Source organism: Mustela nigripes, chromosome 10 (genome assembly GCF_022355385.1).
Source record: "Mustela nigripes isolate SB6536 chromosome 10, MUSNIG.SB6536, whole genome shotgun sequence".
Classification (NCBI taxonomy): Eukaryota; Metazoa; Chordata; class Mammalia; order Carnivora; family Mustelidae; genus Mustela; species Mustela nigripes.
Window position 1 is genome coordinate 62,124,075 of NC_081566.1, and position 13,174 is coordinate 62,137,248.

Below are 13,174 nucleotides of genomic sequence, written 5' to 3' on the forward strand. Positions count from 1 at the left end.
AGAAGCAGACTCCGGGCTGAGCTCAGAGCTGGACGCAGGATTCAGTCCCAGGACTCTGGGATCAGGACCTGAGCTTAAATCAGATGCCTAATGGACTGAGCCACCCAGGCGCCCCAACAGTGATTTGTTTTCTCACAGTTCTGCAGTCTGGAAGTTCAAGACTACAGGGCTGACGGCCTCTGTTCCTCTGAAACCACACTCTTCGCTGGTGGTCTTCTCTGCGGGAGGCACTTTTGCTGTCTCTCTGTATAAAAGACACTGGTTAGATCGGATTAGGACATGTCCCAAGGGCCTTATTTTAACTTAATCATTTTGTGAAAGGCCACATCTCCAAATACAGCCCTATTTTGAGGTATGGAGGTTTAGGGGGATCACAGTTCCGTCCCTAACAAGCATAAACCATTGTGGAGACTCCCTCTGCAGAAGGGGCAGTGCTCTGATGAGCATCTCCTCTGGAGCTCCTGGGAGGCTCAGTCAGTGGAGCGTCTGCCTTCAGCTCGGGTCATGATCCCAGATTCCTGGGATCGAGCCCCACATGGGGCTCTGTGCTCAGTTGGGACCTGCTCCCTCTGCCTTCTATACCCCCACGTGTCCTCTCTCTCTCTCTCAAATAAGTAAATAAAATCTTAAAAAAAAAAAAAAAAAAACCCAGGATCTCCTCCTCTACTGACCTGGGCTTCTTTGGCGCCTCTTGGTTGTATCTGTCGTGAAGAGGGTGGAGGTGTTTTAAATGGATTCACATCTTCCCCCACTTTCTTCTGCTGTTTTATTTTTTATCATTTTTAAAAAGATTTGTTTATTTGAGAGAGAGAGAGGAGCAGGAGCAGGTGTGAGTGGGGGGCGGGACAGGGGGACTCCCCACCGAGGGCGGAGCCTGCCTCCGGCTTGTTGATCTTGTGGGCTGTGAAGTCAGGACCTGAGTCGAGATCAGGAGTTGGATGCTTTTTTTTTTTTTTTTTAAGCTTTTGTATATTTATTCAAAAGAGAGAGTGAGAGAGTATGAGCAGGGGTAGGGGGGCAGAGGGAGAGGGGGAGGGAGTCTTAGACTCTGGGCTCAGCAGGGAGCCTGATGCAGGGCTCTATCCCAGGATCCTGAGATCATGACCCGATAGGAAGGCAACCCCTTCCCTGACTGAGCCCTCAGGTGCCCCTCTGCTTGCATCAACAACCTCCTGGCACTTGCACTTCTGTCTTGCACACTTGCATGGGTGCAGAAAAGCAGCCTCTACCTTGTGCATGGGGGCGCCTACAGACCTTCTGCAACCAGGGGCCGAAATCAGGCCTTGTTGCAAAATGGCTGTTGGGAATTGCGCATGTGCAGAGAAGTTTGGAGACTGTTTAAAAACTACGAGATTTTAAAACACTTGGGGCACCTGGGTGGCTCAGTGGGTTAAGCCTCTGCCTTCGGCTCAGGTGGTGATCTCAGGGTCCTGGGATCGAGCCCGGCATCCGGCTCTCTGCTTAGCGGGGAGCCTGCTTCCCTTCCTCTCACTCTGCCTACTTGTGATCTCTGTTAAATAAATAAGTAAAATCTTTAAAAAAAACAAAACAAAACAACAACACTTAATTTGGGGGGGGGTACCTGGTGGGCTCAGTCAGTGGAGTGTGTAACTCTTGATCCCGGGGTTGTGAATTTGAGCCCCACGTTGTGTGTAGAGATCACTTAAAAATGAAAGAAATCTTAACAAAAAACCAGACCATTTAATTATTAAGTTCTGAAGCTAAGTTGAAGAAAAAGATTAATGGAGGGGCACCTGGGTGGCTCAGTCTGGAGTCTGCCTTTGGCTCTCGTTGTGATCCTAGGGGTCCTGGAGTTAAGCTCCGAGCTGGGCTCTCTGCTCAGCAGGGAGTTGCTTCTCCCTCTCCCTCTGCCCCACTCCCCTCGCTCCTGCTCTGTCTGTCTCTCAAATAAACAAAATCTTAAAAAGAAAAAAATAGAAAAGAAATAAATTAATGGAAAAGCATCATTTCCCCCCCTGAAAGTAGAACAGTTTATTAAACTTTAAAAAAAAATTGAGCTGTGGGTCAAGTTTGTTTTTCATTTGGGCCTACCCTGTCTGCCAGCTTGAAAAATGGGCTTATCTTTGTAGATAAACTTTAACAAGTAGATGTGGTAGTGAATGGTCTGCTATGACCTAATTTGTTAAGACTCTGAGTTGTTCAATGTCAACTCGTACCAGGCATTATGCTGAAGTGCTGAGTACCCAGAATAATAAATAACACACGGTGCCTGCTCCCTGGGGGTTTGCTGTCTGGTAGGGGAGCCGTCCGCTGGCACAGATGATGTCATTAGAGTGGGAAGTGTTTCGCCTGGGGTAGTTAAAGCCTCAGAACGAGGAATGAGGTCGGAAGCCAGGTCTGAAGCCAGCTCTGGTAGGATTGGGGGTGGGTGGGTCATTCCTTGGGCAACAGTGCGGATGCGCAGCTGCTGACCAGATGAAGAAAGAGGGGAAAGGGTGCTCCGCAGAGCTGGAGCGGCAGGAGCAAAGCAGAGCTTGGGAAAGGGCCCTTTGCTGGGAGTTTGAAGGAGTCTCTGCCGCTGGAGGAGAAGCTGAAAGGGTAGAGACTTACCAGAGGGGCAGGTAGTGCTAGACCACTTGCCTGGGTGAAGAGTCTGGATTTTCTCTTGAGAGGCAATATGCGATCCTTGAAAACTTGAAGCAAGTGTTAGATGTGTGTTTTTAGGAAGGGTGTATGGTATCCAGCTGCCTCGATTTGAATATGCACCACCACTTAGCTGCCTGGGGCCTCAGTTTCCCTGGGTTAGCAAACAGAGAGGGCAGGGCCTCCTGGGTGGCTCAGTCGGTTAATCGGTTAAAGGTTAATCGGTTAATCGCAGACTCTGGGTTTCAGCTCAGGTCATGATCTCAGGGTCTTAGGATCGAGCTCTGCCTTGGGCTCCACACTCAGCGGGAGTCTGCTGGAAGTTCATTCTCTTTCTCTCTCAAATACACAAGTAAATCTTTAAAGAAAAATGGAGATGATAATAATAGTATCACCCAAGTCTCGAGGTTGTTGTAGGGATAAAGGAACATCCAGGTAATATGCTTGTAGCAGTGCCTCGCACACAGTAAGCGCTCAGGAAATACCAGCTCTTCCTCAGGCAGTGGAGTGGAGGACGGATTTGAATGGGTCAAGACTAAAGAAGACGAAAAGCAAGTTTACCCGAGACACCAGTCGCAATCCTTCAGATGTTGGTGGTACTAAACAGCGGTGGTCGGAATGGACGGCGCAGCGCTTGCTGTGGGATTGACAAGAGTGAGGGAGAGACGGTGACTGCGGAAGGCTTCCCGTTTGAGTGAGCAAGTAGTAGATGGTGATACCACCAGCCTGGAGAGGGGAGCGGGGGTCGGGGGTGGAGGCTGATGCGGGACAGGGTGTGTGAAGTCCTGGGGGAGAGGGCCGGAGGAGGCTCAGCCCTGGACAGGTAGGCACCTGCGGCTGTGCTGGGAGGTGGTCACCGGAGCTGTCCCCAGGTGGGTGCAGATGAATTTCGGGCTGTGTTTGAGATTTCCTAGAGAGAGTGTGGGAGGGAAAAGAGGCCTGAGATGCAGTGCTGGGAATCACTCATGTTAAGGGATTGACAGAAGAAGCAAGATTCAAAAAGGAGAGCGAGCCAATTCAGAGCGGCGGGAGGACCAGAGGGGGCGGCACACAGAAACTTAGGGGCTGAGTGACTTCTTTTTAAGATTTTATTTATCAGGGGTGCCTGGGTGGCTCGGTGAATTAAAGCCTCTGCCTTCGGCTCAGGTCATGATGCCAGGGTCTTGGGATTGAGCCCTGCACCGGGCTCTTTGCTCAGCAGGGAGCCTGCTTCCCTTCCTCTCTCTCTCTGCCTACCTCTCTGCCTATTTATTTTGAGAGAGAGAGAGAGAGAATTTCAGGCAGGCTTTGTGCTGAGCTGGGAGCCTGATTCAGGGCTCCATCTTACAGCCCTGAGATCATGACCTGAGCCAAGGTCGAGAGTCAGGTGCTCAATCGACAGAGCTGCCCAGGTGCCGCCGGAGTCATTTTCGGGGAAGGCAGCCGTCTGCAGGGCCTAGGCGTGCATTTAATACGATGTCCCCCCAAGAAGCTGTTATTAAATCAATGTAAATCATATAATCAGGGCTTCTTAGAATTGAGGAATGCCATAGCTGGTGATCTTAGTAAAAGCAGTTTTACTTCCAACGTGAGAGCCCAAGACTACTGCAATAGGCTGAGCAGTGAACCAGTGTGTGGGGCTGGAACCCCCAGGAGGCCTGTGGAGGGAGGAGCAGGAGGCTGAGGGCAGGCTCAGTGCACAGGGAAGGGCCAAACATCGACTGAGGCCTTTGAGTTTTGTGGCTTTTCTTATTGTGAATTTAGAGTAGATCAAGCATCACCATGAAAAGGACGAATTTTCCTTCTGCTTTGTTTAGCACGTGCATGAGTGGGGGGCATCTGAGTGTGTGTCGTGAGCCAAGTACGGGTCCAGGCTTCAGGGCAGAGGAGTGGGGGGCATGACGGGGCAAGGGGAATACGAAATAGATGAGGACAGTCGGAGGGGGACTGCAGTGTCCTGATGGAGGTCGGGTGCAGTGAGGGCCGCTCTCTGCTCTGCTGGTCTATCTGAAAGTTCTAGAAAAGAGTTAGCCTTTTCAAGGCAGATACCATGAGAGAGGACAGTGGTTTGGTGGGCTGGGACATCAGCATTTTGCAGGCAGAGTTTATATTTATTTATATGTCTTTTTTGAAAAGATTTTATTTATTTATTTGACAGAGAGAGAGAGAAGTCACAAGTAGGCAGAGAGGCAGACAGAGAGCCAGACGCGGGGCTCAATCCCAGGACCCTGAGATCATGACCTGAGCCAAAAGCAGAGGCTTAACCCACTGAGTCACCCAGGTGCCCTATTTATATGTCTTACTGAAGAAACTGTGAGGTCAGAAAAATAAGTGTGTACAGAGGATCTATGGGCAGATGAGGATAATAATAATAATAATAGAAGATAAAGTAGTTAGTTACTTGGTGCTTCCTGTTGTAGGCACTTTATTTGTATTAGCTTGTTTAACTCTTAACCACAGGCCTTTGATGTAGAAACTGTTATTATCCCCATTTTACAGATGGGTGAACCGAGGTTCAGAGTGACTAAGGTAGCCTGCCCGGGTCCCTCAGCCTAGGAGGTCCCAGAGCTGGGATTTGAGTCAGGCAGCCTGGTTCCAGAGGCTTGTTCAGGAGGGACGAGCGGAGGCCGGGTTGGGGGGGGGGGGGGGGGGGGGAGTGGTCCACGATGGTGAGGTGTGGAGGGCGGTGAGGTGTGGAGGGCGTGCGGTGTGAGGCCGGGCCAGGGCATGCAGCGACTCGCAAGCACAGTAGAGCTTGCGTATTGGAGGTCAGGCCACAGGAGGTCAGCTGCGATCCTGCCTCTGAGGGAGGTGGGGGGTGTGTGTGGCAGGTACTGACCCTGAGATGTCAATTACTGAACCAAGACATTTATTAGGGAGTGCTCTTGGGGTCCACACCTAGGGAAGGGAAGGGAAGCAGGACTGGGCAGAGGGAGAAGTTCAGTTGTATCGAAGCCTCAGCCTGTTCCCCAGCAGAGCTTTGGGGTGGGAATAGCCTTTCTGTGTTTTCCCAAGTTGGGGGGTTGGGGCATCAGGGCAGTAGAGCTGGGGCTCTCTGGAGCTGCCCTCCTGCTCTCATTCATTGCTGGGGCACTGCCCCTGCCCTTGTGCCAGGCATGCCCTGGGCCCGGCAGTGTGCTGTCTGTCCCCAGAAGGGCTGGGGGCCAAGGGCCTCATCTGGCAGAAGTCCCAGCAGCTGGAAAACTAGTCCTTCATTCCTGAAGGGAGATCCTGCTCGAGCATCCTGCCGCACATCACAGGTAGCAAGCTGTAACATTTGAGGATCTTAAAAACAGAGTTCCCATCATCAAAGCAGAGGAGGCTGACTGGGGCGAAAATCAAAACATTTCATTATCAGCATTCCCAATAACAGCTGAGTAAGAATGTCAGCGTGCCCAGTTTTCAATTAAGTGAAGGCTGTGTGATTTCGTTTCTTGTCTCTCATTACGTTTGGTTGTAAATTTGACATTAAAATGTAATGCCCAATGTTGTACAGATACAATGTAATAATACTATTAGAGATAATTCACAGGTGAAACGGACCTGACTTTTAAAAGAATAACATTTATTGTGTAGTCTGCCCCCATTAAGCCATGGCTTTTCTGAGGAACCGCATGGCTTATAAAAGTGCGGTATGAAAAGGGGAAAGGGCATCGGGGTGGCTCAGGCAGTTGTGTCAGACTCTTGGTTTCGGCTCAGGTCATGATCTCCGGGTGGTGAGACCGAGCCCCGAGTCAGGCTCCCTGCTCAGCTGCCCCTTCCCCCAGCTCGCTCTCTCTCTGATAAATAAAAAATCTTTAAAAAATAAAAGTAAAAAGGGAGAAAAGAGAGTGACGGGGGAAGCTGTGTGCTCATCTGAGCTCTGGTCTTGTATAGTTACGAAAACATGGGCTAGCCCCTTAACTTTTTAGATATATAATTTTCTCATACGTAAAATGGGAGAGAGAGAAACTTAATCTGGACTAATTCACGGTGTTGTGTCAAGTTGAGAAAAATGTATAAAAGTATTTCTAAAATTTAATTTAATTTATTTAAAGATTTTATTTTATTTTATTTGTCAGAGAGAGAGAGAGAGAATACAATCAGAGGGAGCCGTAGGCAGAGGCAGAGGCAGAGGGAGAAGCAGGCTCTGTGCCGAGCAGGGAGCCTGATGCAGGACTCAGTCCCAGAACCCCAGGATCATGACCTGAGCTGAAGGCAGATGCTTAACCGACTGAGCTACTAGGCACCCCTGTATAAAAGCACTCTTTATATATTAGTTCGAAAACAAAACCAAAAACAAAACCCCTCAAGGACTTTAGAGAACATCTAGTTCAAACCTTAAGTGTTTCAGGTGAGAAAAAGGAGGCTCAGAAGTCACCAGACTGAATTCAGTTACGTGAGTAATCACAGAGAGGCAGAATGTGCTCGCATTAATCTAAGGAAGACGGACTCTTAGAATTATAACGAACGCACACTTGGTGGTTGAGCGTGGAAACCCCGAATGGGATGTTTGTGCAAGTGCAGGTCTGCAGCCGAGTCTGGCTCTCCCAGAGTCTGTCTCTGGTGCTGCCTGTCGAGTGCTGGACCCCCTTCCCCGCCACTGGCCGGTGGTGGCCGCACTTGGTTAGCCCTGCCCCCCTCACCCCCCCACCCCCCTGCCCCAGCCCTTCCCCCCAGTACACACCATGTCTTCCTTTCCTTCTCCACTGGGCAGGAGGAGATTCTTGGGGGAGGATCTCGCCCAGGCCTGGTCCTGGCTCCCTCTCAGGCCCGGCTGTGTGATCTTAGGCACGATTCTTTCCTTCTCATTGGCTTGGTTCCTCGTGTAAAACTGGATAATAACACTTGTCCTGCTGATCTGCCACGCTTCTTTCAAGGATCAAACGATGTAATGCATGTGAAAACACTTTAAAAAGCACAAAATGCCCTACAAATGTCAAGTGTTGTTATTATCCTCATTATTGCTCCTTCCCTCCCTCCCTCCACGACTCCCTGCCTCCTGTCTCCCTCCCCCCTTCCCCCCCTCCCCGCCTCCCCCTTCCCCCCCTCCCCGCCTCCCCTCCCCGCCTTCCCCGTCTCCAGCTTTGCTGGCTTCCTGCCAGGAGTGTCTGACAAGTGGTTGCAATTAATTATTTGTTGAGAAGCTTTCTCTGAACCATGAAATGTCAGTGCGGAAGCTGTTCTTGGATGAGGAGGAATCCAATTAGATTATTGGGAGTTGCTGGGGCTCCTGGGTGGCTCAGTTGGTGAAGCGTCTGCCTTTGGCTCAGGTCATGATCCCGGCGCCTGGGATCGAGTCCCATGTTGGGGTCCCCGCTTAACGGGGAGCCTGCTTTTCCCTCTCCCCCTGCATCTACCCCTGCTTGTGCTCTGTCTCTCTCTCAAATAAATATATAAAATCTTAAAAAAAAATTAAAAAGATTATTGGGAGTTGTAGAGGGAAACAGATGGAGTAAAAGAAATTACATTAGAAAGAAATACTTCATTTCCATTCATAATGGAAGGATTGGCCTGCGGTTATGGCAGAAAGCAGTTAAAGAAAATGTTTAGGATATTGGCGATGTGAGACCCAGGAGGAGCTTGGATCACAGAATCTCCTCACCTTGGAGAAGCCATGGGAGGTGCCCAGCCTCCGAAGCCCCGTCAGCGGGGATGCTCTTCTGTCCCCTCCTGATGGGGCTGCCCCTGTCCTCCTCAGGCTCGGCGCTGAGCAGGGGGGCGGTGTACACGTCGGATCGGGAAGTCTCCGTTGCTGAGAACAAACGTGAGTGCAGGGCAGCTCGGGGGTGGGGGTCTGGGGCGGGCGGGAGCAGGTGCAGGTCCCCAGGGACTTGGAGAGCATCCAGCACGGGCCGCTGTTGGGGGCCTTTTCCCCTTTCCCATGTGCTGCTGCTCCTTCCTCCTCTTCACTTCTGTCCCGTCTGCAGCCGCCAAGCTGTCCTGCTCCTACTCCGGCTTCTCCTCTCCCCGCGTGGAGTGGAAGTTTGCCCAAGGTGACATCACCAGCCTCGTCTGCTATAACAACAAGATCACAGGTGAGTTGTTCTCCTTCCTTTCTGATGGTCCCGGCTGTGGAGGGACTGATGGGCCTGGATTCCAGGGGAGAGCTGCGGCCTGGGGCACATGCCTGTCCTGCCACCATCGCCGGCGTCTCTCATCTCCCCGACTCATTCAGCCTGTCCTTCCTCTCTCCTGGTAGCTTCCTATGAGGACCGAGTTACCTTCTCACACAGTGGCATCACTTTCCATTCTGTGACCCGGAAAGACACGGGCACGTATACGTGTATGGTCTCCGACGAAGGCGGCAACACCTATGGGGAGGTCACCGTCAAGCTCGTCGTGCTTGGTATGCGCCACACCTTTTCTGTGTGGTCTTGGCATTCATTGCTTCCCTAAACCCTCACAGGCTCTGGTGAGCTTCGGAGCTCCCTGATGGTGAGGACGCTTCTGGCTGGGGGCATTCAGCGTCCCGGTGCCGGCAGAGAGGGGCTGAGCCCCTGGGTGGGGGAGGCTGAGGGCATGGTGTGGGTTGGAGGCCAGAGCTGAGGAATGGGGTATCAGCGGTGTAGCCTCTAGGCAGTGCCCTCTGACCTGGGCTCAGCCCCTCCTGTCCCCTTACAGTGCCTCCATCCAAGCCTACTGTCAGCATCCCGTCCTCGGCCACCATCGGGAGTCGGGCAGTGCTGACCTGCTCGGAGAAGGACGGCTCTCCCCCGTCCGAGTTCTCCTGGTACAAGGATGGGGTCATGATGCCCACGGACCCCAAGAGCAGCCGCGCCTTCAGCAACTCCTCCTATAGCCTGGATCACAAGACCGGGGAGCTGGTAGGGTTGGGGTAGCGGGGGGGGGGGGGGGGGGGGCACTGACAGAACCCTTGAAGGTGGGGAGGAGTAGCTACAGGTGGATTTGGCTTCGGGGTCAAGAGACCAAAGATGGGCACTTGGACACATGGCGGGATGAACACTGCATAACGCGTAGAACAGTGGAGTCATCCTGTCGTACACCTGAAAGTAACGTGATGTGATTTGTCACCGCTAGTGCAGTTAAGAAGCAAAAACTGAGGTGCACCTGGCTGACTCCGTCACTGGAGGCTTGCGCGTCTTGGTCTCGGGGTCGTGAGTTCAAGCTCCACGTTGGGCGTAGAACTTAAAACACACACGGAAAAAAAAAACACACGAAAAAGCAGAAGTAGGTCCTTGGCTTCTCGGGCAGGAAGCCACCTGTTTTCTTCCCTCCAGGTCTTCAACCCCGTGTCAGCCTCTGACTCTGGCGAGTACATGTGTCAGGCACAGAACGGCCACGGGACCCCCATGCGGTCAGACGCTGTGCGCATGGAGGCCGGTGAGCGCGGGTGTGCGGAGCGGCGGCGGGCGCGTGGACCTGGGGTGGGGGTCGGGGTCGGGGTCTGCTTTCCCTCCTGGCGTCGGTGGTGGTGTCAGCAGTGGGAGTGAGCCGTCAGGGCCCTGACCTCTCGTTTGTGTCCCATAGCGGAGTTGAACGTGGGGGGCATCGTGGCAGCTGTCCTTGTGACGCTCATTCTCCTTGGATTCTTGATTTTGGGCATCTGGTTCGCCTATAGACGAGGCTACTTTGACAGTGAGTATCTGCCCTCAGAGGCTGTCCTTTTTATCGCCCCCGTTTCAGGGCACGGTTCTTGGGTGCCTCCTGAGCACAGAGCGGATAGTGAGCCCACACGTGCGGGGTTCTCTCCCGGGTGAGCGCCACTTATCGCCTGCGTGCTGTTTCCCCTCTCTTGCGTGTCCGGCCTGCTTCTGCCCTGCTCTTGCTCATGGTCCCGGTTCTTCTCTTTCAGGAACAAAGAAAGGGTGAGTGAGGTGCCGTCGTGGGGATCCCTGAGGTTGAGAACGTGGACGCCTGTGGTTTGAAGCTGAGATGGGCCCAGGGGAAGGGGCTGGAGACGGAGGTGGGGGCAGCCCCGTGTGGGCGGACATCCGGCTCTCTACCTGTCCCTGTAGTCTGAGAACTCTGTGCTTCTGTGACGCTGAGTCCAGCCTCTCCCGCTGGCGAGCAGCGGCTAAGGGGAGCACTAGGGACTGAGCATCTCCATCCTCTGGCTTGTCTGCAGGACCTCGAGTAAGAAGGCGATTTACAGCCAGCCCAGTGCCCGCAGCGAAGTGAGTGTGCTACCCTGGGACGAGGAGGGGGCTTCTGGCCTGTGTCCCCCGCGTGGGAGATGAGCAGCTAAAGGCCAGGATAGAGTTGATTTGATGTTTCTGTTTCCCCAGGGGGAGTTCAGACAGACTTCGTCGTTCCTGGTGTGACCCTGGTCCAGCTCACCTCCTGTCCTCTGTGCTTGCCTTACGCTGGTGCTACCAGACTCTGGCCCATGATATCTGTACTTTCACAGAATGCCTTACGTGTCTTCTAGCCCCACAAGGGTCCCCACTTTTATCTTAGTTAGGATGTGTTTTTTTGTTTTGTTTTGTTTTTTTTAATAATGTCGGCTGTGGCCCCTTCCTTCTGCCCCTCCCCTCTGTTCCCACCACTGCTGAGTGGTCTGGGACTTGTTTAAAGCTTTCGATCCCCATCCCTGTGAGGGATCGGGCAGGAGTCCTGATTGATACGCGTTGACCTCCCTCCAGGCAGGCGGCAACAGTGGCAGGCACTCTCTACCCACCCACCCCAACCGTGTCAGGGCCCAGGAGTAGTGACCTTGAGCTTATCCCCGGCCCTTTCCTCCTGCTGAGGAGGTATCTGCGGTTCCAGGGTGGAGACTGGAGACCGAGCTGCTGACGGCTGACAGGTTGCTTGGGGACCGCACCCCGTTTGTTCTGTCTTCCCTCGGGAAGTGCCACTGCGATCCTCTTGCACTGTCCTCGACACAAGCAGACCGGCACCAGCTGTGTCTTCGGGAAAAAAACAGGAGCTTTGGTTCTGTGTGGAGAGCACAGCCAGCTTTCAGGGGACACGGAGCAGAAGCGCTTTAAAACCACAGAGAAAAGGAAGCTGGAGCTGGAAGCTCAGACTGTCGCCGTTGGCTGCAGCAGCTGGGCGGACGCTGTTGGGATACGTCTGCAGGGCGGTGGGAATGTGTGCAGGAGCTCTGAGCCCTTTGCGGAGCGCGTGTGTGCCTGCGTGCGTGGTCTCAGTTGCTGAAATCCCGTGTGTGCAGGAGGGCTTCGTGGCTCTTCGGTGAGATTTTGTTGGTGTGTGTTTGGATGTTGCTGGAAATAAAACCTTGGTTTATCAGAGCTTCTTGCTGTGGGAAGTGGGGAAGTGAGGTTCCCGGGCTCCGTTGTACAAACAGGAAGCTGCCCGAAGCGCCATTTGCCTGCAACCTGGCCTGGTCCCGGCTCCCTGTCCCACCCCTTCCTGGTTCCTGTCCCAAGTGGAGCCTCTGGGCGTCCGACCCTCAGTCTAGAGCCCTCTTGTGGCAGAGGCAGAGCCTTCTGCTGGAGGGTGCCCCGGGGAAGCCGAGCCGGTGCTCGGGGCTTCTGCAGGGTCTCCTCCACCGCGTGGGAGGAGAATGTGCCCACCTCCCCTCTGCCAGCCAGATGCGTTAACAGACTAATCTGCGGCTGTGGGGAAGCTCCAGAGCCCGAGGCAGGAGGATTCCTCAAACCTTTTGAAGAAGTTCTTCTTTAGTAGTAGTTTAAAGCAGCAATTACTACTTTATTTAAGCTGGATGGTGGGGGGGGGGTTGTTTGAGGAAAAGACCGTTTTGAGAGCAGGACAGAAGACTGGGTGGTTGGGTGGGAGTGAGCAGCAGTGAGCAGGGCGGCCTGCCTGTCGTTGCTTCCTTCTGTCCATCCGGAGCCTTTTCTGCCCTTAGATTTCTGTTTCCCCATCTACCACGGCCCCCCCAGTCCATTAACCAGCAAGAGGGCAAGTACGGGGTTTCCCAGGGCTGACGTTGCTTCTTTCTGTGGAGGACGCTGAGCCCCACTTGGCCATGTTTTATTCCCTTATCTGGAAATCCCTAACAGAATCGAGTGTTCTATCAAGAATCCAAAAGGAAAAACGAAACCAACCAGACCATCAGTTAAGGGTCATGCACCAATAAAAAGTAAATATTCCAGATGGAAATAAAATTTAATGAAACAATAAAAGTAGGGATTATGGAACGGTTCAGTAAGTGAGATTTTTAAAGTATGTTTCAGCTTCGGGTCTTGCTTGCGAGATGGGGGCGGGGGGGTTGCAGAGAGAAAACACCACAGGAAAGCAGAGGTAGGTGATTCATTGTTCCTTTAAGTCTGAGGGGAAGGGTTCCTCACTCCCTCAGTGGCTTGTGGTGAGCTGGAGTCCTTTATTACCGGCCTTGGGATTTACTTCTGCAGCTTACCGCAGCCTCTATGAGTTGGAAAACACCTTGTCTTGTTTTCATTTTGAAATGTCAAAACTCATTTTTGTAATAAATGTTTATTTTTCACATTGAGTTTGTTTAAAATCCTGAGGGTCTGTGTTAAAAGAAGAGGGTCTTTGGAGTGACTTGGAAATTCAGAATCTTCCTGATAGCCATATTAAGAGATTTGAGGAATCCTTCCACAGAGCCTGATAATGTGTCTTAAACCTAAGAGTTGGCCTGTGCCTGAATGGGGTTGATGCAAATGGACATTCTCTTAAATTGAAGTAGCACCTGGGGGAAGCA

General features: G+C 52.6%; 1 protein-coding gene across 2 annotated transcripts in view; it reads left to right on the plus strand.

Moving 5' to 3' along the window:
• F11R (F11 receptor) overlaps positions 1-12,961 on the plus strand; it is a 22,049-nt gene extending 9,088 nt beyond the window's left edge. Inside the window, exons 2-10 of one of the 2 annotated variants that reach the window (XM_059413499.1) lie at positions 8,264-8,329; positions 8,493-8,600; positions 8,765-8,911; positions 9,187-9,389; positions 9,804-9,906; positions 10,054-10,161; positions 10,379-10,391; positions 10,652-10,700; positions 10,812-11,043. In XM_059413499.1, coding sequence (XP_059269482.1) covers positions 8,264-8,329; positions 8,493-8,600; positions 8,765-8,911; positions 9,187-9,389; positions 9,804-9,906; positions 10,054-10,161; positions 10,379-10,391; positions 10,652-10,700; positions 10,812-10,847 — 833 coding nt within the window. In that variant the 3' untranslated portion in view covers positions 10,848-11,043. Of the gene's footprint in view, positions 1-8,263; positions 8,330-8,492; positions 8,601-8,764; positions 8,912-9,186; positions 9,390-9,803; positions 9,907-10,053; positions 10,162-10,378; positions 10,392-10,651; positions 10,701-10,811 lie in introns of both variants that reach the window. The other variant, XM_059413498.1, reaches the window with a different exon arrangement.
• Positions 12,962-13,174: the final 213 nt, after the last annotated feature.